The sequence below is a fragment of the Lentinula edodes genome (assembly GCF_021015755.1).
Source record: "Lentinula edodes strain Le(Bin) 0899 ss11 chromosome Unknown C8R40scaffold_8, whole genome shotgun sequence".
NCBI classification, from domain to species: Eukaryota; Fungi; Basidiomycota; class Agaricomycetes; order Agaricales; family Omphalotaceae; genus Lentinula; species Lentinula edodes.
This window is the reverse complement of record NW_025764314.1, coordinates 748,417-770,437: the sequence shown is the minus strand read 5'-3', so window position 1 is coordinate 770,437 and position 22,021 is coordinate 748,417. Positions and strand designations below refer to the sequence as shown.

The 22,021-nt window shown below is 45.1% G+C and overlaps 9 protein-coding genes across 9 annotated transcripts; 4 read left to right on the top strand and 5 right to left on the bottom strand.

Annotated features, from left to right (window-relative positions):
- Nucleotides 1-164: 164 nt before the first annotated feature.
- On the bottom strand, nucleotides 165-582 carry C8R40DRAFT_1039397 (uncharacterized protein; the record flags this gene model as incomplete). The annotated part of the gene is made up of 3 exons (XM_046223834.1): nucleotides 165-196; nucleotides 245-358; nucleotides 420-582. 3 exons carry the CDS (start codon nucleotides 580-582, stop codon nucleotides 165-167), a joined length of 309 nt encoding a protein of 102 aa, XP_046089131.1.
- A 107-nt stretch (nucleotides 583-689) lies between these two features.
- On the top strand, nucleotides 690-2,173 carry C8R40DRAFT_1159459 (uncharacterized protein; the record flags this gene model as incomplete). Its single annotated transcript, XM_046229881.1, has 4 exons — nucleotides 690-945; nucleotides 993-1,465; nucleotides 1,528-1,921; nucleotides 1,971-2,173. The coding sequence occupies 4 exons, from the start codon at nucleotides 690-692 to the stop codon at nucleotides 2,171-2,173; spliced, it is 1,326 nt and encodes a 441-aa protein (XP_046089130.1).
- A 222-nt stretch (nucleotides 2,174-2,395) lies between these two features.
- On the top strand, nucleotides 2,396-4,369 carry C8R40DRAFT_882400 (uncharacterized protein). Its single transcript, XM_046236548.1, has 6 exons — nucleotides 2,396-2,844; nucleotides 2,908-3,077; nucleotides 3,129-3,197; nucleotides 3,250-3,707; nucleotides 3,773-3,784; nucleotides 3,834-4,369. The coding sequence occupies exons 1-6, from the start codon at nucleotides 2,473-2,475 to the stop codon at nucleotides 4,208-4,210; spliced, it is 1,458 nt and encodes a 485-aa protein (XP_046089129.1). The 5' UTR covers nucleotides 2,396-2,472; the 3' UTR covers nucleotides 4,211-4,369.
- Nucleotides 4,370-5,356: 987 nt separating this feature from the next.
- On the bottom strand, nucleotides 5,357-7,483 carry C8R40DRAFT_1039207 (ALG6, ALG8 glycosyltransferase family-domain-containing protein; the record flags this gene model as incomplete). Its single annotated transcript, XM_046223810.1, has 6 exons — nucleotides 5,357-5,806; nucleotides 5,859-6,003; nucleotides 6,062-6,794; nucleotides 6,844-7,103; nucleotides 7,155-7,317; nucleotides 7,366-7,483. The coding sequence occupies 6 exons, from the start codon at nucleotides 7,481-7,483 to the stop codon at nucleotides 5,357-5,359; spliced, it is 1,869 nt and encodes a 622-aa protein (XP_046089128.1).
- Nucleotides 7,484-9,166: 1,683 nt separating this feature from the next.
- C8R40DRAFT_1168081 (uncharacterized protein) lies at nucleotides 9,167-11,202 on the bottom strand (the record flags this gene model as incomplete). Its single annotated transcript, XM_046231135.1, has 10 exons — nucleotides 9,167-9,336; nucleotides 9,394-9,591; nucleotides 9,651-9,839; nucleotides 9,891-9,968; nucleotides 10,027-10,041; nucleotides 10,098-10,191; nucleotides 10,256-10,414; nucleotides 10,475-10,616; nucleotides 10,672-11,129; nucleotides 11,182-11,202. The coding sequence occupies 10 exons, from the start codon at nucleotides 11,200-11,202 to the stop codon at nucleotides 9,167-9,169; spliced, it is 1,524 nt and encodes a 507-aa protein (XP_046089127.1).
- Nucleotides 11,203-13,508: 2,306 nt separating this feature from the next.
- C8R40DRAFT_1093541 (uncharacterized protein) lies at nucleotides 13,509-15,964 on the bottom strand. Its single transcript, XM_046227601.1, has 4 exons — nucleotides 15,561-15,964; nucleotides 15,413-15,501; nucleotides 14,521-15,362; nucleotides 13,509-14,463 (listed from the first exon to the last, which is right to left on the bottom strand). The coding sequence occupies exons 1-4, from the start codon at nucleotides 15,762-15,764 to the stop codon at nucleotides 13,976-13,978; spliced, it is 1,623 nt and encodes a 540-aa protein (XP_046089126.1). The 5' UTR covers nucleotides 15,765-15,964; the 3' UTR covers nucleotides 13,509-13,975.
- A 1,886-nt stretch (nucleotides 15,965-17,850) lies between these two features.
- On the top strand, nucleotides 17,851-18,544 carry C8R40DRAFT_1039144 (TLDc domain-containing protein; the record flags this gene model as incomplete). The annotated part of the gene is made up of 3 exons (XM_046223807.1): nucleotides 17,851-18,161; nucleotides 18,212-18,316; nucleotides 18,382-18,544. The coding sequence occupies 3 exons, from the start codon at nucleotides 17,851-17,853 to the stop codon at nucleotides 18,542-18,544; spliced, it is 579 nt and encodes a 192-aa protein (XP_046089125.1).
- A 555-nt stretch (nucleotides 18,545-19,099) lies between these two features.
- On the bottom strand, nucleotides 19,100-19,437 carry C8R40DRAFT_1093534 (uncharacterized protein). Its single transcript, XM_046227600.1, has one exon. It carries the CDS (start codon nucleotides 19,343-19,345, stop codon nucleotides 19,181-19,183), a length of 165 nt encoding a protein of 54 aa, XP_046089124.1. The 5' UTR covers nucleotides 19,346-19,437; the 3' UTR covers nucleotides 19,100-19,180.
- Nucleotides 19,438-20,499: 1,062 nt separating this feature from the next.
- On the top strand, nucleotides 20,500-21,908 carry C8R40DRAFT_1093531 (Der1-like protein). The gene is made up of 8 exons (XM_046227599.1): nucleotides 20,500-20,618; nucleotides 20,676-20,741; nucleotides 20,803-20,876; nucleotides 20,937-21,030; nucleotides 21,091-21,392; nucleotides 21,454-21,520; nucleotides 21,575-21,796; nucleotides 21,859-21,908. The coding sequence occupies exons 1-6, from the start codon at nucleotides 20,529-20,531 to the stop codon at nucleotides 21,476-21,478; spliced, it is 651 nt and encodes a 216-aa protein (XP_046089123.1). The 5' UTR covers nucleotides 20,500-20,528; the 3' UTR covers nucleotides 21,479-21,520; nucleotides 21,575-21,796; nucleotides 21,859-21,908.
- Nucleotides 21,909-22,021: the final 113 nt, after the last annotated feature.

The window sequence follows — 22,021 nt, the reverse complement described above, 5'->3', positions numbered from 1 at the left end:
AAGTTTGCAAGATCGTTCACTATATTTGAGTTCAAGCAAATGTTTTCACTCTAAGATCATTGGATGCACAGTATATCGTCAAGGAGAAAGCCAGAAAATGACCAATGTTCCAGCGCGATCATGTGGCGGGCGTGTAATGACTAGGAAGGACATCTTCACCACTATCATATTTCTTCAGCTGCTGATATATAGAGCACTGGAACAAGGATCAATGTATATTCCAGAGTTGAAGCAGACTACTCACCGTTATTTCCTCGTATGAATGCATCACCATAACGATTGGTCACATTTCCTTCGACATGTTCCTCCGTTGCTTCAAGAGCAATGTTCATGTATCCATCAAGACATGAGAGAACTCCTGCACCGGAAAATAAATGCATCAGAACAAGGGAAAAAGAAGAGAAAACGGGGAAGGCTACCTCTGTAATCGACTCCAGAATTGAGACGAACAATAACTTTCTTTCCAACGACGCCCTTCAAAAAGTCGGTAGGAGAGCCTGTATGAGTTGTTCGGGGTTGTGGAGGTGGTGGAGGTGTCTGTGTATCGAGAGCATCATCTGGAGGAGGAGGATACTCGTCCATTACTTTAGATCGTGGTAACACTAAGAGCCTGTGTTGATGTCTGTTAGATTTGGATTGTTTTCGAATTTACTGGGTACTGAACGTTGAACGTTGGACAATTACAGAACATGCCTTCCGACTACCAGGCGAATATCGATCTAGCAGAAAATGTTTTCCTGGAGCCGCTTGCTGTTGGAAGGAGTAGATGCATGGCCAGCATCGCATTCTCAGCTGGAAGCATCATTTTATCCAACTCCTCTTTCATAGATGTTCTTCTACCTTCGGAAAAAGGTCATCGATGCGACCATTGCCACAATCTTTCAGGTTCCGGCTCTCTGAAGCGATGTACGGGATGTGCATCTTTTTACTACTGCGACCAAACATGTCAGTAGAGATCTTTCAAATCCTGTCTGTCGCTGATGTTTGGTTAGGCCAAAGCAAACATTGGAAGTCCGGACATCGCAAGATTTGCAAGCTACATAACACATATATCTCTGCTGCGTCGTTTCAAGCCCTCGAGGAACACAAGAAGATGGACGCTTTACTTCTCTCTAGTCTGATTGCTCATTTGTCCTCTGTTGAAACGAACGAGAGGGATGAAAATACCGCCTTCCTCACGTTCCAGTCACTCCTGCCCGGTCCTATGACGACTTCAGCTCCTCCAATCTGTCCCAAACACTCATTCACAGCGGGGGTCATTGACGGATTTTATTCTCGATTCGAAAACAACAATTTTTCCATTCACTCGCATTTCAACACCTACGCGCATGGGATTTTCCCCATTGCTAGCCGTCTGTTTAATCACTCATGTATGCCAAATGCTGCTGTAAAATTCATTATTCAAGTGCATGAACCCGTAAAACTGGAAGTTGTGGCTCTCCGTGCAATATCAAAAGGGGACGAGGTAGTTACAGGTATTATTTTGGCTCAACTTGTTGCATTTTAACAACCTGTCTGCATTGTCAGATATGCATCCCCTATTTAGATCCTGCTCTACTGCAAACACGGACCACCATCTTTGATTTGACGTATGGATTTACATGCTCTTGTCCCTCATGCAACGTTATACGAAAAGTAGGATTCATTCCAGAACCTCCCAAAGAACCGGTAAGGTTCCAGGCAGTCTGCGAAAGGCTGAGAGAATTTGTAGGAGCGATGGGACTAAGCCCGTTTTTGACCGGGGATGATTCACTCTTTCCAATTGAGTTGGCGTGTGTACTCCATGAATCATTTATATCGACATTATCCGAACAATTTAGCGCTGCCTCACACGACGGACGTTATGATGTCGCTCTAGAATCCAGCTCGTCTTTATTCGCACTCTATCAACTCATTTATCCTTTAAACTATCCACAGATCGGTAAATGTTATGTCAATCTCCTGTCTATCACAACCCTCATATGTTGTAGGTTTACATCTACTCGAAAAGGCCAAAACGTGCTGGAATCAGATAGTCCGGTCCACATCAACAATGGAGGTAGCCGCAGAACTGAAAAACTCAGTTGTGGCTGCGAGACAGATTTTGACGGTAATTGGACATGAAGGGGACCACGACGATGGACCACTCGCTGAAATCGAAACTCTTTTACTAGAGGCAGAAACTTATGATTAGTCTTTGAAGGTCGAAATGAAAGCTCCATACAGTCAAGCTGTTGTACTCAATTTAGGGAGTAGTGCGGAGTTAAGAAGAGAAATTGAATCGAGATTGGCAAAATGTCATGCTCGCGACTAAAACTGATAAACTAGAACCAAAGAGAAGACCTCTAATATCCTGTAACATTCTCCGGGTATTTTTGAGTATAATAAACGAGGACAGCGCCCTCTCCACGCGGAGTTAAATCGCAGTGAACTTTTTCATTTATATTTCTTGATTTTCTCTTTGCTTGAATCCCTCCCACTTGTCTAAAAAGTATGGGTCTTCACATTCCTTCACTCTTCCCAAGCCCTAGGCTGCGCCACTCTTTTGACAGACTTCGGTCTTTCCACCTTATACCAGGTCTAGGTGCTACGATACCCGATAATACAACACATGCTACAGTTGGAGGCACAATGTTTAACGAACATGTTCGAAAGGAAAGATCTCTTTCTTTGCGTCCCATCCAGACTTCAGCTATCCGCGCTGTCAACGGAGTCATTCCCGTTCCTCCAATCTTTTATTTCGGACTTGCCATTCTTTGTTCTGTCATATTTGTCCTAACTATCCCTTCTGTGTTCCATGGTGTTACCGCTCAAGAACCGTTGTTTAAAAGTATACTAGATGAAGTCGCACATTCGAATCCAGGCGTCAGTCCAAATGCTCATCTTTCATGTCAAAGTAAAAGCTAAATCTGGACTGGAACGATATAGATTGTCCTTTTGGGTGAAAGTGTGGATATCGATGTCGATGAACCATCCGTTACTATTCGTTGGTCTATCGTTGCCTGCGGCCAGGATTACATGCTTCCGGGTTCATCTGGAATACATGGCAGCACTTCGTGCGGGCTCCCGAATAACGCTCTACAGATCTACATAGACGGGTATGTAGACAAGTAACTAATCGCTTTTCTGGTTTATTGAATACTTTTCAGAGACAATGATCCAACAGGGGTCTTTGACCCAGACCTCATACCTTATAGCGAAAATGGAGAGCGTAGGAAGTACGATGATTCATTCATTGAATGGCTTGTCGTCTTATGCTTCTCTTTTTAGGATCCAGAATATGGTACAATTCGACAGTGATCATGTTTTGGATGTTCATAATGATCGGCTCTACCCTTTCGACACATATTTTCTGTCCAGTACTCTTCGCGTCACTTCTGAACAGGATTTTGATATATCGTTTAGCAAATTGGCGACCATTGACTTGACCTCGAGTTTCGTAGTCGAATCCGCAGATGTCCAAAGCTACGTGCTAAGCGCAGATGGGGTTAATACACCCTCTCACGACATAGATATACACATTCGTCGTCCTATTGAGGCACGCCTCATTACACTGTTGTTATTTGCTTCGAGCTGGTTCTTGACACATATCTGCATCGGGAATGTAATTCTTGCGAGGCGTACGATATATGTCAAGTCCATACTCAAGATTTTGATTGTTAATGGTGCGACTCTTGTCGGCCTCCCGCAGATCAGATATAGTATGCCCGATGCGCCTGGACTGGATGGTAAGTGAAATGTCAAATCTTGACTCGATAGAACTCAAATTGAACAAGGGTCTGTCTGTATGTAGGGGTATTGCTTGGTATGTCCTTCATTGCTTGGATGTTCTATTTACTCATGGTTCTTGGAAGATGCAATTGGTTTCTTCCCGCAAATGATTATCGTCGGGTTCTCGGTTGTGGTCTTGCTTTTGACTATTATTGCAAGGGAGTTAAATGATCGCGAAAGAAATGCATTACCGCGACATGCATCAATGACCCCGGCTCCTGAATTCGTCACCTATCAGCAATCGAAAACAAAACATAGGCCTCCTCCCTTGCCACTACCGACTTCAAACTCTACAGAAATTGCGAGATACAATATCTACCGCATGGGTAAGCATTTGAAGGGAGAGTTCGTTTTCCCTCCAGTCCATCTGGAAGGGCTACGAAGTGTGCCGGAGGAAGCTGGGTCTCCCAGATCACCTAGTCACAAGCGGTTCAAAACAACTACGGGATCACCGCTTTGAATGTAACACTTGTAGACAGACCATATATATACTGTATATTCTCAGGTCCACATATTTCAAGCTGTCTAGAGCTGTCTTCCATGAATATAGCCATATATAAACCCTTCGGTCAAAGCGTGTTATATCGATCATTTTCGGCAATTCGTTCGTTGATGATCGCATAATTTGTCCCTGAATATATGCACAGTTTTTTGTGGCTTCGTACTATCGTTCGGTCCAAACCCACACTGACACAACCACTTTATACCAACTTTAAACACACCTCCATCCTTCCTCATTTTGAACTGGATTGTTCATACCCCCTCCGGCAGCAAGCAATCGCAATCACACGCACCTCGGATTCGAATACTAGATCAAAAGGGTGACAATCTTTTTCGAAGAGATCAGGGGATGCAGTCTGTGGTTGAATTCGTCCAATGGAAAGCGGACTAGCACAAATAGGCGCAAATGAATAAGAAACACGCCTTGATGCCGTTTCTATTAGCACTACCTAGAATTATTTCAGTACCCGTAATACTTCATCCAGTGCATGCCAGTGTGAACCAGACGAACCGACCTGAGAGCTTGGTAACTGTGTTTCAACATGTCGCAGATGAAGAGAAGGACTTCATCTTTTCTGGTGGTGCTAATATGTGCTGATGTAGGCTTAAACACTGCCAACGATTTTCCATTTTCCTCCGGGATTTTCGCTTCGTATGTAACCCCTACGCACGGGAGTTTCACCCTTTGCCATCGGATCGGTGAGCCTTCGATACAGCGATCGCAGAGACGAACCCAGAAGTGATGTTAATTGGTTTCAGGACGATGAGAAGTTGGTATCCCGGAAGGAAGAACTATGAGCATTTATATTATACATGGTATTCTCTGGTGTACTGAACCAACACTGGCCTATCCCAAAAAGCTCTAGAGTTGGAGATACAAAGGACAAAGCATTTGAATGGGAACAAGAACGGCTAATACAGTTACCAGCCGCAATGTGTTACAAAAAGACATTTGAAAATATAACCCAGTCGAGAGTAATGTTTCAACACGAGAATGGGATTCCTGAAGAAGAGGACAGGAATCATAGGGAATTATGCATATTGTAATCATTCAAGTCAAATATATCTGATACATTTCGCAAAATTCCATGGATTAAAGGTACAATTACTCGGGGTAGGCTGTCACCCGTTCCTCTACAAAGTTGCTACCAGCGTTGCCACGAAATACCGAGGAAGATGGAGGAATAGCAGTACTGGTGGCTAAACCTGTAGCTGAATGTGTGGATGACCTTCTAACGCGTTTCCCTCGCGCATGTCCTAAACTGGCTGCCCTCGTGCGATCGCTCTTGGCGACAAACGAGAATCGCCCTCCATTTACATCACTGACTGTCGTAGAAGAGCGCTTGCTATGCTCGTTTTCCGCTTCGCCAAAGGCTAATGGACTAGTTATTGCCCAACTGACTTGAACGCAGCACTTGATACTCCATAACCACAAGCACACGAATACAGGTGTGCTAATGAGAACATTCAGAACAGGGAAAAGATCAGGATAACGTGCGGGCGGTGCGATGATTAGTTCTAAGATATGCAGAAATATGACAGCTGCGTATATGCCCTGTAATTGAGAGGTTACTAGTTTACTCGGTTTTGCACATTTATAGACTTACAGCTGAAAGCAGGTGCACATAAGAATTGAAAGGAAATGCTGTATATATTACTTTGATTGGATCGTGACCGATGAGTCGATTCCACAACAATGTCAGGGAGAAGTACGACAGGGCCAACCCATCTTTTTTCAACAATGGCCACATGCTGTTCGAGAATAATCAAAGATCAGTTGGCGAGCTCGAAGGGTGATGCTCCTACTTACCTGAACACCGCAACATTGCTGCCTAATGCACCCCATGAGTAGACCTCTGAATCCGAGGTAGCTCCAGAGAACAACAGCATCAAGGGCATGAGAGGCAAGAGGATGGTTTTCTCGTGCACTTGAAATGAGAACAAGAAAAATGACATGGATGAATTTAGAAGCGCATAGGGCAGGAGAGGAAGGATTTGGTTATGTGATGAAGACCCTTCCGGTTCTGATTCGCCGTTCGAGTCAACCACTCTTGTCGCAGCGGGCTCATTCCATACCTTCAAGTCCCATGCTGCTTTTCCTACAACGATGACGCTAGGTGAAAATCCAAGGAGGGTCAAGACGGTGGCAGCCTTGACCAGTATATCTTGGTCTGCCCATTTCTTCCATTTCATCACCACGTTCGATGCGCACCAAAAGTTGGCTACTTTGTCTTCGAATAAGCCGCGAGCAAATGGAAATATTCGAGATATTGGGTCGAGGATGAGAAGCGGCGAGGCGGAGAAGGGGGGGATCCATGGCAAGAATAGTAACATGAATGTCGCGGTCGTTATCAACGCGAGGTGAACAAAAAGCCGCCCGCCATGTGCAGGACCTAACAATACACATTTCGCAACCAGGTAAGAACCTATGGCTGGCGCGTAATAAAGAGCCATTTGTTTGAACCCTAAACTCAACACGAATGAAACTGCACCGAGGAGATCTTGTCCAGTAGCAAAGAAATTCATAGCCATGATTGTAAGACCTGCGTCGAATATGAGTGCAATCGCGGAAGTATATATCATAGCACATACCGAGCATGATAGAGTTGTATTGAAAGTGTCCAAAGTCGACGAGAAGGAGCGCAGGATGTAACATTAGCAGTAAGAAAGCTAAATCTTGGGTTCTTTGGGAGCGTGTGCTAAACCACGTCCGAGAAAACAACAATAGGGCAGGAACGCATATCAAGGCATCGAAAACAACAACAGAGGCACGCATGAAGAGCTTGCTACTTGCTGTTTCGATACCGCGTGAAGAGTCCAAAGCAACCCACGTGGGATTGATGGAATGTGCTCTGCAGATAATAAGACCTTCTCATGATATTGTGTTGATGAAGAAAACGCACGCAATGCCACATATCCAAGATACATAAGCTGTGAGTGGAGGATAATCCAGGCCCCAGTACTGCAGGTCATACTTGTACCACTGGTGTATAGGGATGTGAATAGTAATCTCCATCCAGTGCCGTTGCGCTTCGTAGTCGCCGTACATTGGAGGCGTGTTCTCGCCTGGAACAAATAATGAGAAACTTCAAGATGGCGTATCAATGAACACACCGGAATACGATCCCAAACCCAAGCTCAGCTTGAGAAACACGCACGCTAAGAATATGAATGCTATTAATGAGCTCCTCATCCCTCGTTTATGCGACCACCGTATCCAACGCCGACCCATTCCAGATTCCGACCTATAGGCCACTTTTACTGTAGTTAATTTTGAGGCGCTCGACTCCATTATTGAGCCGAAGCTCTGCTGACCATTCGTCCCTCGAGTGAGATGTGAATGTGGGCTCATGGCCCGTGTAGATGTGGGGGATATTCCTCGAGAGGATACTGGTGAAAGTGGTGGTGTGTGCAGCCATGATTGACTGGCGTTGCTTTCCAACAGATGTCTTCTGGGAGTAGGGGCTATTATTTCGGAGGAAGGGGATTGCCTGTACGATACAGTCAATATTCCTCTGAAATTTGCATTCGCCTTTCATTCACTTACTGGTGATGAGGCCTTCTGATATTGTTAGTGTTGATCACCAACGGGTTTCCAGCGCTAACATATGCAGAAGTTGAGGAGGATCGAGGAAAAGAATGTGAAGATTGTTGGGCATCCTTTGAAAGAGAAAGAGAGGCGGGGTCAGGAAAATCAGCCATCGTCATGGAGGACATACGTCGAATCACGAACAAGCGCTCCTTGGGCGCTTATTCAGGTATCTTCTTCCGGCCCGGGTCGCTATCGTGTATCGAACACGTGTATCTCGGCAGCCAGCCGAATTCGGTCCCAAGTCTTGTCGCTCTCTTCTTGCCTGTACCAGCCTTGACCCATTTTTGGTTTTTCGCGAAAAAAAATGGTGAAAGAAACTCACAGCACCCGTGTTATCCATACAGGTCAACTCATTGTGACGGAGTATACTTTTGTTCAACTGAATGTGAATATATGCGTGTATTAGTTTGATAAGATTCCTCGAACAGAATATTTTCCATTTATTGCGGTTTTCAACGGTACGCGGACTTCCTTCAAGATATAAATTATTTGACTAATCTGCAATGGACGGCAAATTGAAATGTACAGGTTGAAAATATCAGCTTTCGGGCATGTCTCCGAGCTAGGAGGCTTATTATTGATGATGCATTTTGCGCCTGTCCAGCGCCTGTCGAAGAAGCAGTATCAATGGGGGCAGCATCGGAATATATATATCGCCACGGACCTCAAGCCACACTTCACAGTGTTCTGGTTCTTCCAAGCGAGTGAATCAAGATTGACTCTCCAGCAGTAGCTCCTCTTTTCGAGCTTACGGGTATCCTCGAAGCCTTCCGTTCGAATTTTGATCGTGTTCATCATCAACGCCTGGTTTTATTTCTATGAAGCCTGTGCAAGTCTACTGGTAGAACTAATGTGGGTACAACGCCTACTAATATAAAGAAAGCTTCTCAGTAGCAGTCCTGCTCTGGGGGCTTGATTGATTATACGGTTACCCCCCTTCTTCTTCGGAATTCCTTCCCGTCAGAGCCGACCTTCAGGCCCCGGAATAACATTAGCAACAATATCGCTCCCGCTCCGATTCGAAAGACTTGTCATTTGATTATTATGAGCACTGGATTCTCAGTCTTCAGGTCAAGGATTTCCGGAAATTTCTCATTCTCCCGAAAAAGCATGACATTTTCATCACTGAACATACGTATCCGTATTATGTCCTACACAATATCTCGCGATAAGTAACGATTTGACTTATCGCGAGTTGCGTATGCCTTGGCATGCATGTATACATAACATCTAGTACATGAGTCGTGAAAATCTACATGATGGAAAAAAGAAACTCAATTGATATCTTCTAATGTCAAAAAATCAAGCCAGCTTGATGAACGTCTAAGAGTCCCAGATAGCTCCAAAAGCAGGGATTCCTCTGCTCATCATCCCATAAACGACCTTTCTAGTGAGCGCGGGATTGGAAATGATGCACACTGCTTCAGCATCGAACTCCTTCACCAAACGAGCCACGAGCTTGACCATGTCGGGTTTTCCGTTCTTGCGAGTATCTATAATTGTTCATGGTCAGAAGAAGACATTGAAAAGATGCTAACATGCTGCCTCACCGTAGATGACAGCATTCGGCGATGCTTCTAACAACGAATCAACGAGTTTATCTCCGAACGTTTCTCGAACATTCGGTGCCGACCAAAGCAGTTGAATGGTAGATTTCTTTGCGAAGACATGGGGGGCGCATGGTCCTATCCCACTTCCTGTGGCAACGACCACAACTCTTCTGAATAGAGGAACAATACGCATGACACCTATTGATCGGTGTTAATTGATACACGACGCAATCCCAATGAGCCATAAGGTATATTACCTGTTGTCGGTACGCCTCTCACCCACACATATGGCGGCGGGGAAGCGATTATTGCACTGGTCCAATCGCCAGCTTTGGACACGACCACCGAGAAACCTTTCTTTCCAGGCTCTCTGATGGTAGCAAAACTGTGCCAGTCGAGAAGCGGTTCGTTAGATATCCGGATAAAACTCCCCGGAACAGGTTCATCTGACGAGAAAATTAGTACGAATAAATTAAAACGTGAGCTGAGAGATCTACCATAGGTGAAGTATAATCTTAGAGCATGACTGGAAAGAACCTCGCTTTGAACTTTTTCTTTTCTAAGCCTCGCCCATGCTTTGATTCGTTCGCATATCAGTGAAATTATCCAAATTCAATAGAGGATTGGACTCACGCAGAGCTATAGATGCTGAAAATCGGGAAGAGATTAGAAGGCGTTACGAAGACTGAGTCGATAAGGGGTACCTGTCAGCACTACCACCAGCCAGAATGTGGGATTTGTCCTAAGTGCGCGCGCCAAAGATTGAGCACCCTTATAATCGTTACTGAGCAAAACAACCTTGATATCGTAGACCCAGTCAGAAAAGCACAGCAGAAGTGTTGGATGTCTAGAAAATATTTACCTGTGCCCAGACTAATCCCACTACCGTCCATCCCATGAAACGGTGAATATACTCAAAGGCGTCATGCTGTTTGCTCCTCAACGAAGGATACGCAAAAAGAATGATGGCGAGCAGAAGAGATAAGATGGAATATGTGACCCCGAGTGTAGCTGCAGAGATCTGAAACAGAATCAAGAATCAATTTCATCTCGCTATTTGGTACAAGGAGGAAATGATGACCTCTCCGCCTTCAACATAATTTCTTGTTGCTTGACCGACAAATAATATGAGCCAGATGGTGCCTGAAACTCCAGAGCCAGAGTGAATACCACCTGGAAGACTGTATACACGGCAGAGTTTTAATCGAATCCACAGCGGCAACCTGTGGCGCAATTAACCCAAGGCTATGAACTTGAAGAGATCATGAAGGAACTTACGATTTAGGCGCAGAGCAGAGTATGAAGAACAGTGCATTAATGACGTAGTCCTGGCGGAATAAAATCGCGACGAAAAGGTTCGCAATAGCCACCTCGCCAAGCTTGGGTACACTGGCGCCACGAACACAGAACGCGATGAATATAGCCATATTGGTTATAAACACGACGCTGAACAATCGACGATATATAGGGAAGATCTTGAACCGCATGTTACGGGCGAGACGACCCTGTTTCTTGTCCGAATATTCATCGTTGCGGAAGTCCTCCCAAGAGATAGCCTTTTCTTCGAATGATAGGGAGGATTCATTCTTTTCCATGGAATCAGACGGAGGCAGGTCATGCTTGGGCATAGTTGCAACTCCAGGTTCCGACTCAAAAGTAACAGATGAGCTTGCTGATACCATATGCACAGCAGCCGGTGTGGCGAGCATATCTTTCTCGTTGATATGGGCAGAGTCCTGATAGTTTTATGAGATGATAGACGAGGCAGAGAGGATGATGGAAGCAAACCTGAACTGAGGATTGGCTCATTTTAGATGCAAGAGGCCAGCGACGGATAACCTTGGAGCTGCAAGTCTATCGACTCGAGGTACCATACAACAAAAATTCTGCGACCTTTTATATGGTATCCTCACCAAGAGGAATTTAAGTGATACCCGGATAAAATTTTCTCAAAATCTACGTCCAATTGTGTGGATATATGCAGACATATCGGAAAACTGAACGAAGTCAAATCATCGCCTCGTAGATCTATGCTTGATAACGGACGGTGGTCACTCATCTATCAAATTTTACAAGATAGACAACAGTTCAAATGGAGCATGTATCTGGTGAAGTCGATATTTCAACATCTTGAGGGGTGTAGCCAAGTAAGCACGGGAGTTTACATAGGCTATGCCCTGGTGCGCCCTTAGAATGCCCCGATCTGATTCAAAACGGGAAAACCGCATGTATTTTCTAGTGACAGACTTTCTTGAATCTTCCCGAGAGATAGCACCAGGGTTTTCGTCGAAAGTTCAACAGTCCATAAGTTTTAAGCACCTTGAGAAGGAGAGCGAAAAAGCAATTGGAGGTAGGGGACATTGAGGTAGATACAGATTTTGTGCGGCCAAGGTGAGTTATGGTGTAATTGTGGTTCAACTTCCGGCGACGGAAGATATCGGAAATTAGCGATACCCGCGGGACCCGACTTCGAAGTAACACTTCTATGAGAATTCACCGGGAAACGACCAGGATATGGATATCCATGTAACTTAATCTTCCACTCGCACTGCCATTCATTCTGCTGCGAAACACATGTGGGTAGATATCAGTGATCAACATAGTGAATTGGCGGGAAATAATAGATCGATTGTGTTTCTTTGGATTCAAACATGCAAATCGTTATTCCAGTTTCGGAAGACATGATTTATCTCCAGGCCTGTTCCAAATGTCGGTGTTGATAGGACCTGGACATATACAATTCTGAGAGATTCTTGAAGAGGTGTCATTTTTTTCAGTCTGGATTTTGCAGCTCTCCCGCAGTACAATGATAACCTGCCACAAGAAGTAGTACGCTCCGAACTTTTGATAAGGTGAGCTGTCGTATCAATAAGGAGCCGGAAACCAACCGGAAATTGTTGTCGTAGTTCGAGTCCAGTCTGGACAGTTGCATATTATCCTTTTTGAGAATGTATGTAGTGGTTGTCAGGTCACGTGGATGGAGAAAAGCCGGAGAAAATCTTGAAGTTGTCGGGTCCTCGACCCGGACCGCGAAGCAGCCAGGTAAGAAAGCCCACGAATCCGGGTGTCCTTTCGAGAATACTGGAGCGCTGATGAAGAAGTCGCCCCTTCCCTCTTCCAGCCCTATGTACCAGAATGATTACCAGGCCTCTGCTATTCAGTAAAATTCAAGCTTGATTAATCTCCACATGGGTTCTGTGGATCGGATTCGTACCCTTTTGGATGAGATCCTGTTTTTACGGGTCTCTGTGTCTCCGATATGCTCCTTTCATCACGGTTCTTCCATCATTGTATCCGCTGGACTGCCGCTCAGCAATGATTTAGGCAGCTGCTGTGCCAACCTCAATTGATGGATAATGAACACAGTCAGAGCTCCAAATACGTCTCCGCCGAACTCGAATTTGAATGGATGAATTATTTCATCATAATTGTCATGGATTTGCAAGAAGGTTAAGATAGACTTTGTATGCCATTTGACTGGCAACTAAACGGTAGATCAATCGCTGTTTTTTTCAGAACATCCGGCTCTCATGATTTTTCCTTTTTTTGCATTCATTAGGTGTCATGAAAAGTGCTTCTCGACAGACAAACTTGAATCCATCACACGGCGCACAGGGCTCTCCTTGCGACGCCGCGAGGTACTCCTTCAATTGTCCGTCGAGCATGGACCATATGTACCGGGAAGAGATTGTGTTGGTGCCCATATTTTAGACAAGGCGCACACCCTCCCGAAAGATTCCGAGACGTGCACGTCAAACAAAGCTGTCCAGCTCGAGGTTGGCCAGCTCCTCGTCGAACGCATTTTACACCCAGACTAGTTAAAGAAGGTCATCTTTATTCTCCCGAGACGTACACGTCAAGGTAGCGTCAATCATAAGATCTGAGCTGCGCTTCTCTTCGTCAGCCACACTCGTTCAAAACATGACCTTTTTACTAAACGCTTACCTCGTCACGCACTACATGTTTCAATCCAGCTGAAGCCCCATTGATACTGCTTGTTTGGCTACGTGATTCGAAATGTGCACGTTAGTATATGTTGGAGCTGGGCTCGTCTACCATCGAGGGTACAAGTACGATACTGTTTGTCTTCGGCGGTCCTCCTCTGCTCCCTCCCACTGTAAGTACGTGTGAAAAAATCTCCTCCCAAAGATAAGTACTCGCCACAAGCAAGAAAATATTTGACATACCGCTACGTACCTGTCGCTCATTCGAAGAAAATTTTCTTTTCTTTATCTGCACACAAGTCTTATGAGGTACGATAATGACACGAGGGAAAATGATATCCAATATACGTTTATTGAAAAAAAGATACAGGCTATCTATCGAGTGTATTGGGACAATACAGGCGCTTACTTCCAGCTCGGCGTACCGCAGTCCCTCGCCTCAAATGACGAAACATGCCGCCATTGAGCGATCCAATCCTATATCCATATCGTTGAGGAAGAAAGCATAAGCAAAGAATTAACAATTTAACAAAGTATCAGGCAACTGAAGCAAGAAAAAATATACACGACGAAGATACAGAGATAATCCATTCAATACTACCCATCAAAATAATATGAGAATTCACAACGGTATTTTTTCAAACGATCAGGCTCTTCGGCATGCTAGAGGGTGGAGGCCTAGAAGCTCTCCTCTGTTGCTTCGCTACAAGTGCAGCAGCAGCAGCAGCTTCTTGTTCCTTCTTCGCCGCTCTGAGGGCCGCACTTTTGTTGGTGCGCGGGGCTATGCTTGGAGGGAGGGAAACACTGCTAGGACGACGTGTAAGCTTCGGCTTGTCAACAACTTCAGGAGGTGGGGAGGCTGCTGAAGAAGGTGAGCCCTTGATGTTATTTGTACCATTGTCGGGGTTCGTAACACTGACGGTAGTTTGAGTCCTTGAATTGACCATTGGGCGTACGACATTAGATAATCCTCGAGTGACAGAGGACGGCCTACCAGGGAAACTGGAAGGAGGACGTGTCGATGCAGCCGAGGATGGGCGTGATGGTTTGGCGTTGCCTGGATTATCAGTTATAGATAATCGAGAACTACTTCTTGCAGGTAATTTAGGTTCAGTCGGACCACGAACTGAAGGATCGAGAATTCAGCGGACAGCCGCGTGGACAGTGGGAAGAAAATACGCACACATGAACGAAGTTGGTGGGGCGTTATCCTTTGAAACCCTCAGCGATGCACTCTTATTGAGCTTGGGCTTGACAGTAGGCTCTTGAGTTGATGCAACGACAATGGATTCTCTTCTCTTATGGCCAGGAACACCTTCGAACGAGTTACTCGACTGTCTTCTTACCGTTGGAGGTGGAGGAGGTAGGCCAAGTCGTAATGCCGCTGCTTTGGTTAGACGGGGAGCAATGGCTGGTGCAGCTGTAGATGCTACCGGTATCGTATCTGTACGTTTGTGTCCTGGAACATTCGCAAAAGTTTTGGCGAGTTGCTCTTTTGTGGGAGGTTTACGAGGTCCAGGGGACTTTTCGAGGGGAAAACCTGCGCGTAGGGAAGCAGCACGAGTCGTTCGGGGAACGATATCGGGTTTCTCGTGGGTGCTTGGCAAGCCTCGAGCTTTGAAAAGGGGCTTGCCGTTTGCAGCTAGTGCCTTTCCACTGCCAGAACCACGACTTCCGTCATTTGTTGCGCTCGAGGCAGCATACCCTTCGTCGCTGGTAGCCTTGCGCAAGTTGGACAGGATGGAAGAGGACACAGAGCGCATGGTAGCGAATCGGCCATCATCGGAAGGCAAATCAGAAGTGGGAAACGGGGGTGAGGAGGCGAACAAGGAGGCTATCTGGATTTCAGCCATCTCAGAATCTGGAGAACCCATGACAGCGTTTTGCTGCATAGAAACTCCGTACAAGGCACGTAGAGAATGGGGGGTGGCTTTCTTGGCAACCTCAGGATCTCTATCGCCCATCAAAGTCTGCAATACTTCAACTGCACGTCGTCGTTCAAGGACATAGACCCAAACAGGACCGCTATCAGGAGATTAGGTCCGAATACGTAAACAAATCTATAAATTACGCACTCAGCGAAGGATTCTGCGTCTTCTCCAAATAATTCGTACAAAGTGTCCGGGTCCGATACGTCAAATTCCATCTGTCTTTCCTTGACGATCTGCACATGTATTTTCAGTACAAGTACTGTTCTATGATTCCATGATAATGAGCACTGACTTCAAAACTAGCTTCTTGAATTCTCGATTCAATATCAAACCTGTGTTCAAGGGCATGGTGTTTTATGATCGCGACTGTTCTGGTGATCTTGGGCTGCGGAGTAGCGGGCGCTGATGGGATAGAAAGTTCCTCGTTATCTACATGGTCAGTTCCTCCATGCATAAAGTTGAAAGGAGCGTCGGAAGATAGGGGAGGAGTAGTCATGTCTGAAGTTAAAATATAAAGCAACCAATCCTATAATCTTAAATAATTCAAGCAGGAACGAAAGAGGTGTTAGATATGAATAAGAAAAATGAACCGACTGGGGCTCGGGAGAAAGGGAATAGGTCTTGTTAGGATGGTAGTCGTTGTGTTGAAAGTTTACAACATTTTCCTTCCTGGATATAGATGCGCCACGTGGTAATAATGCGAACTAACTTGAACCCGTTACCAACAGTGACATCTTTCTTTCTTGAAGTTGAAGTTTCTTCCTTCTCTATCGACGCTTGAGCTGGTGCGGATCCTTCAATGCAGAGAGTTTAACAATAATCTCAGCTCTACCTCTATCATCTTGACCGACCGTTTAGTTGTTTATCTTGGTATTGATCTTTCGTCTTTCATCTTTACTTGGTCTTTGAATGGGGGAACGTTTACTTTCTTAAGGACTATCAAATTTCCAGTGTCTTCAAGAGAATAGGTTTGCAGAAACATTCTGCACTCTTACAATAACTGATGCGCTCGCGATGTCAGCTTCGAAGCGTCCATTCTAGTAACGGCACTTTTGAAGTGGAAGTTATATCTCAGTAATCTTTGTAGTGAGTTTACTCGACTGTTGTAAAGGAAGGACATGACGGTTTTCCTTTGATCTAGGTAACAGAACATGAATTCTGCAATGAATTATTTTCCTCCCTTAATTCCTGTTCCTTCTACCCAATCCAATTCAGACGCAAAGGAGCAACTCGAAGAAGAATTTGCAACTCTTTTCTCTCCTCCAACTCCCAGAGCTTCGCCGGAACCACCTTCCAACATCATCTTCAAGCCATTGGCACGTTCTGTCCAGCAGCACGAAGCGTCAAACTCACCTGATTCTGAGTTTGGATCTTTTGTTTCCGTTCCGCCTTCTGAAGATCCCCTGTCCTTTGTTACTTCCACTGCTGCAGTAGCTAACGAGACACCTTCGTCGTCTAGACCGAGACATGTGAAAAGTCCTAGTTGGTCCTTCTTTGACAGTTTTGCTCAAGAAGCGAAGGCTGCACATGAGCGTAACAAACGAGATGTTATGGATGAGATTTTGTACGAAGAAAATCGGTCAAAACGGCCTCAAGACCTAAGGAATCCCTCTCAACAAAGTTCCGAAGCTCCCAATTCGCTCTTGGACCTCGATCTGGATTTCTTTTCCCCGAAACCTGACTCCATCAAACCAGGAGAAGAATACGATTTCGAAGCCCACGACTCAAGCATTCAGCACACACCACGACATGCTAAAACGTCCTCGCCCCAAATTCCGACCCGAAAGTCTACATTATCTTTACCACATGGGCCTGCTCCTCCTGTTGCTTCAACCTCATCTGCCTTATCTTCCTCGCGCACTGAAGACGTTCCTGATGCAGAATCCACAATCACCCAATCACCCTCCTATCAGACTCTGTCGAATATATCCTCGAGATGGGTGCCGTCTCTTCTCAGATCCTCTTCTTCCGAATCATCACCTCACGGTAGTGGATTTGAGCATCCATCCCGCTCGGCAACAACGTCCATCTCCATCTCGAATACCCATACTCGCTCCCAGTCATCTTCGGACTCCCGAGGTTCACGTCATGCACAAAGTTTTCCTTTCCCGACCTCCATCGCTTCTAGTTTGTCGTCATCATTTACACCATCCTTGCCATCAACAATTCTCAATCAACCTACGCTCCATGGTGGCACACATCACTCACCTTTTGCACCACACGTGTTCGTCGCCCCTACTGGCGCTCCAGGATACAAACCGGAAGGGTATGACTGGGACAAAGGCTACTCCGGGGATTTGGACAGGGAGTTGTTGGAGGCAGGAAGTAGTTCAAACGGGCGGAGCAATTTGCTGGATGTACCTGGACCCATATCTCGCCATAGTTCTCCTGTTGATAAAATTCTTGTACCGGGACTACCTTCATCGAACTCCCAGCCTCATTCACACTCACGGACGCCGTCTCCAAACCCTTCAATAGGAATCGGAGGTCTCATCGAGAAGAAATCCGGGAATTTAGAGTTAAAGGGCCGGAGAGACGCGACTGTAGCAGTCCTCGATGTCAATCTGGCCGAGATGGTACGCATGTTAACTTTGGAAAAATCTTGTGTTCGTTCTGAAACTCTATGTTCAAAGATTCGCTCCCGACTTCCAGCGCTCGCACGACTATCCCGTTCCTGGAATCTGCTCTACTCTCTCGATCAGCACGGCATTTCTCTGCACACGCTTTACAATAAGTGCGAAAACCAGCCGCAACTTAAGGTCAGCTCGGCGTTTACCTCCAAAGTCAGTGCATTGGTTGTGATGAAAGACTCTGGGGATGCTGTTTTTGGGGTGTATATGGGCGACGGAGTGAGGCAAAGCAAAGGGAAGGGATACTATGGCAGTGGGGAATCGTACGTTCCTCTGAATCCTCTTTCATCGTTTCACCTGACGGTACCACTAGCTTTCTATGGCGTTATGTTAATGGAAATCTTCAAGTTTTCAAGTGGACGGGAAAGAACGAATACGTAGCATTGTGCGAACCTGAATTCCTTTCGTTTGGCGGAGGGTCAGTCAGCTATATATGCTTTCAGCCTTGAATTAAAAAACTTACGCTTTCGAACTATTTCTTAGTGACGGCGTATATGGCTTATATCTTGACGAGTCCCTCTTCGACGGATCCTCAGCCCGTTGTCCGACGTTCGACAATGAGCCGCTGTGCTCACCTGGTGATAGGAAAGGAAGGGCTGTCTCTTTTGAGTGTGTAGGTCTGGAAGTTTGGGGAGTGGGTCCCTAGGATATTGGTTCGTGAGGTGTGGGCTCAACGGTCTGAGTGACCTGAATGCAAGAGTTCTCAACAGCTCTCGTAGACTGTCTGGCATCGGTTACACTATTCCATACTGATTAGATATTTAATTGCATTGTTATGCCGGGCTGGGGATGGTCATGCTGTATGAATGAGTAATGAGCTCGTAAAGGATGAGAGAGTCTAACAGAGCTGTAGTCGAGTTATCTTATCTTATCTTCACTCTAAGAAAAGCGCGTCTACATAAGATACTCACTACGTCGGCAGTCGCTAATAACGGCTGGGATTTACAAAGGGAAATCTGAGTCAAAACTTTGATTTCCCATCTGTGCTTTTGATGTATTGATCTTCCGGCAATGACTTGATTTCTCGGCTCATGATTGATAATCTTTCCCATAGATAATTAATAATCTTTCCCATAGATAATTGATAATCTTTCCCGTAGATAATTGATAATCTTTCCCATTGATGATTGACAATCTTTTACATCTGAACAAAATTTTATTTCCCGGTTCGCGAAAGTGAATGCCCGACTTTTGAGCCACTGCAAACACTAGTCTTGCGTTGATACAGAGTGAGAGTTACCAGAGTTGTGCGACATATAGTTATCCAATCCATTCAACATCTTCACCATATCGGCAACAAGTTCATGTTCATGCCATCGTTTCTTATCACCTTCTGGATCAAAACCCTGTCCCCACCATTTGACGCATGCAAGAAGTCCCAACCAACCATTTCTGCCATGCTTATTGAGTGTAGTCCAATCATCACCAAATTCCTCGAATGCAACATTTTGTAAGGAGATACCGCCTCTCAATAGTTCTGGACAGTGGCTCAAAAGTCGGGCATTTACTTTCGCGAACCGGGAAATAAAATTTTGTTCAGATGTAAAAGATTGTCAATCATCAATGGGAAAGATTATCAATTATCTACGGGAAAGATTATCGATTATCTACGGGAAAGATTATCGATTATCTACGGGAAAGATTATCAATTATCTATGGGAAAGATTATCAATCATGAGCCGAGAAATCAAGTCATTGCCGGAAGATCAATACATCAAAAGCACAGATGGGAAATCAAAGTTTTGACTCAGATTTCCCTTTGTAAATCCCAGCCGTTATTAGCGACTGCCGACGTAGTGACTCCCAGTTCAGTTTCGACGCACGTCATGTGCTTTTCAGTGACTTTCAGAGTGACAATCCTTGAGCACTTTTTATCTCAACACCCAGCCCCAATACAGTCTATTGAGAACACGGGCCCTGTTGAGTACCCTCGTAGGTAGACCTACCCAGAAAATCTAAGTCTTATATCCATAATTGAGAAAGCCTATAGCTTTATGGTGTGTGAAATCACAAAATTCACCATTTTTGATGAATCTCAACATTCTTGAAAAAAACTCAAAAGTCAAGAACAACAGCACTTGAGGACTTTGTATTGTATTTTGTAGTAAGAGATGTGCATAGATGCCTGTAGAGCAAAATACTCATCATTTCAGCACAGTTTTGTGGCTTGTCCATGGTATGCATCTTGTTTCTTGTTGAAGTTATTCCACTCTCAGAATGGATGGATCACCCAGGTTATTCATAATAAAACATTGCTCATTCAAGCATGATTTACAGCTGGGGATGATGAGAAAAGTGCAGTCAATGTACAAAAATATGAACCGAGGACCATTAAGGACTTGGCGCTTAGGTTAGACACTCTTGCCAGAATGCTATCTCATCTCTGAATTCTTCACTATAAAATCTCAGAAAATCTGATATTGTCTTTAAGCAGTAGGTTAACAGTGCCCGTGTTTTAATTTTTGCATAACTCAAATGAAAACTACTCGAAAGACCAATTCGTTGCACCTTGAGATTTTTGGCGGGGTCACAGCTGTGACCAGCACGTGATATGCGTCGAAACTGAACTGGGAGTATCTTAGTGATAGAATCTGAGCGCCACGTTGCTCAATTCTCTGAATACGCCCACTATGCCTGTCGGTGTCGAGGCCTGGATAACGCAAATACCTCCCATTACTCGAGGATGGCTGGCCTTATCTGTGCTTACCAGCTTGGCCGTTGTACGTCTCCTCGTTAGCGCCATACAGTGGTTGTTCTGAAGCTTCGAATGTCTTCAGCAATGTCAGCTCGTTACTCCTCTACAGCTCTATTTCAGTCCAAAAAGTGCCTTTATAAACGCTCAGGTGTGCCAGCTACTTCGCAAAGATGTGGAGAGAAATTAATTGATCTTCAACTCAAATGTAGCCTTGGCGAGTTTTCACGACGTTCTTCTACTTTGGATCAATATCGCTGGATTTTGTATTTCATTTGTTCTTCTTGTAAGTACCTGGTTTCCCATGTATCTGTCACATTCCAGTAACCAAACTCTTTCTGTGTAGTATGAGATATAGTCGAATGCTTGAAGAATCATCGTTTGCGAACAGGAAGGCTGATTACTTCTGGCTGTTACTTCTATCCTCAGCGATGCTCCTTGTGTGTTCATATACATACTAATCCTATGTCATCGCTGACTTAGTTTCAACATATTGATAGGCTCTCAGCCCCCTCTTCAACCTTCCCTTCCTCTCATCCTCCCTCGCTTTCGTTCCCATCTACCTATGGTCAAGGCGACATCCTGACACACCCATATCTCTTTTCGGCTTATTCACCATAACTGCGCCGTACTTACCTATTGCCCTAGTGGCGTTCTCATGGATCCTCAGTGGAACTTGGAGAGCTGCCGCCGGAGACCTTGCTGGATGTTTAGTGGGTCACATCGGATGGTTTTTAAGAGATGTGTGGGCAAGGGAAATGAATGGTGGGACGAGCGTGTTGAGTGAAAGTCCTGTGGCGTTGTAAGTCCCTCGATGTTTTGTGATTATTGTCGCTAACGACTTGGCTTGTTCCCGGTGATAGGAAACGATTATTTGGAGATATTTAGGGATTGAGACTTTATTTATTCGATTTTCTGGTGTAGAGATATATAAGTATTTGAGAGATCGTGAAAATCCTCTCTCTCAAGCAATCACATTTGCAGGCTTCCAAGTTGCCGATTCAGCTGTACCGTCACTGTACAGGAGGCACTAAGAAAGTTCGAGCGTGTCCGCGCTTCGATAGCTTGCAGCGAAGGCCCGATGACTACTGAGGGCGGACGACGGACAGAAGCACAACACACAACTCTAGAAACGATGTTCTGACCACAAACATGCGGACGAGTATAACGTCTACCGCCTAGACGTATTGGCGTAGAATACTTTTGGTGTGCGATTTTCAGGAAAATCTTAATGCTTCGTTTTGTGAGTAATCAGAACAAATTTCCAGACACTTCGACAAGCATGGCCTGAAAGGAGCGAAAGTGCATTTACCAATGCAATTCTATAAGGATTGTGAATTACTTGTTACAATATTTCGTAGTGTGATATAAAAAGTTGATAATCCAGTTATGTGCCGTTGAGATAGTCCTGCAGGTTGCCAGAAGATCTAG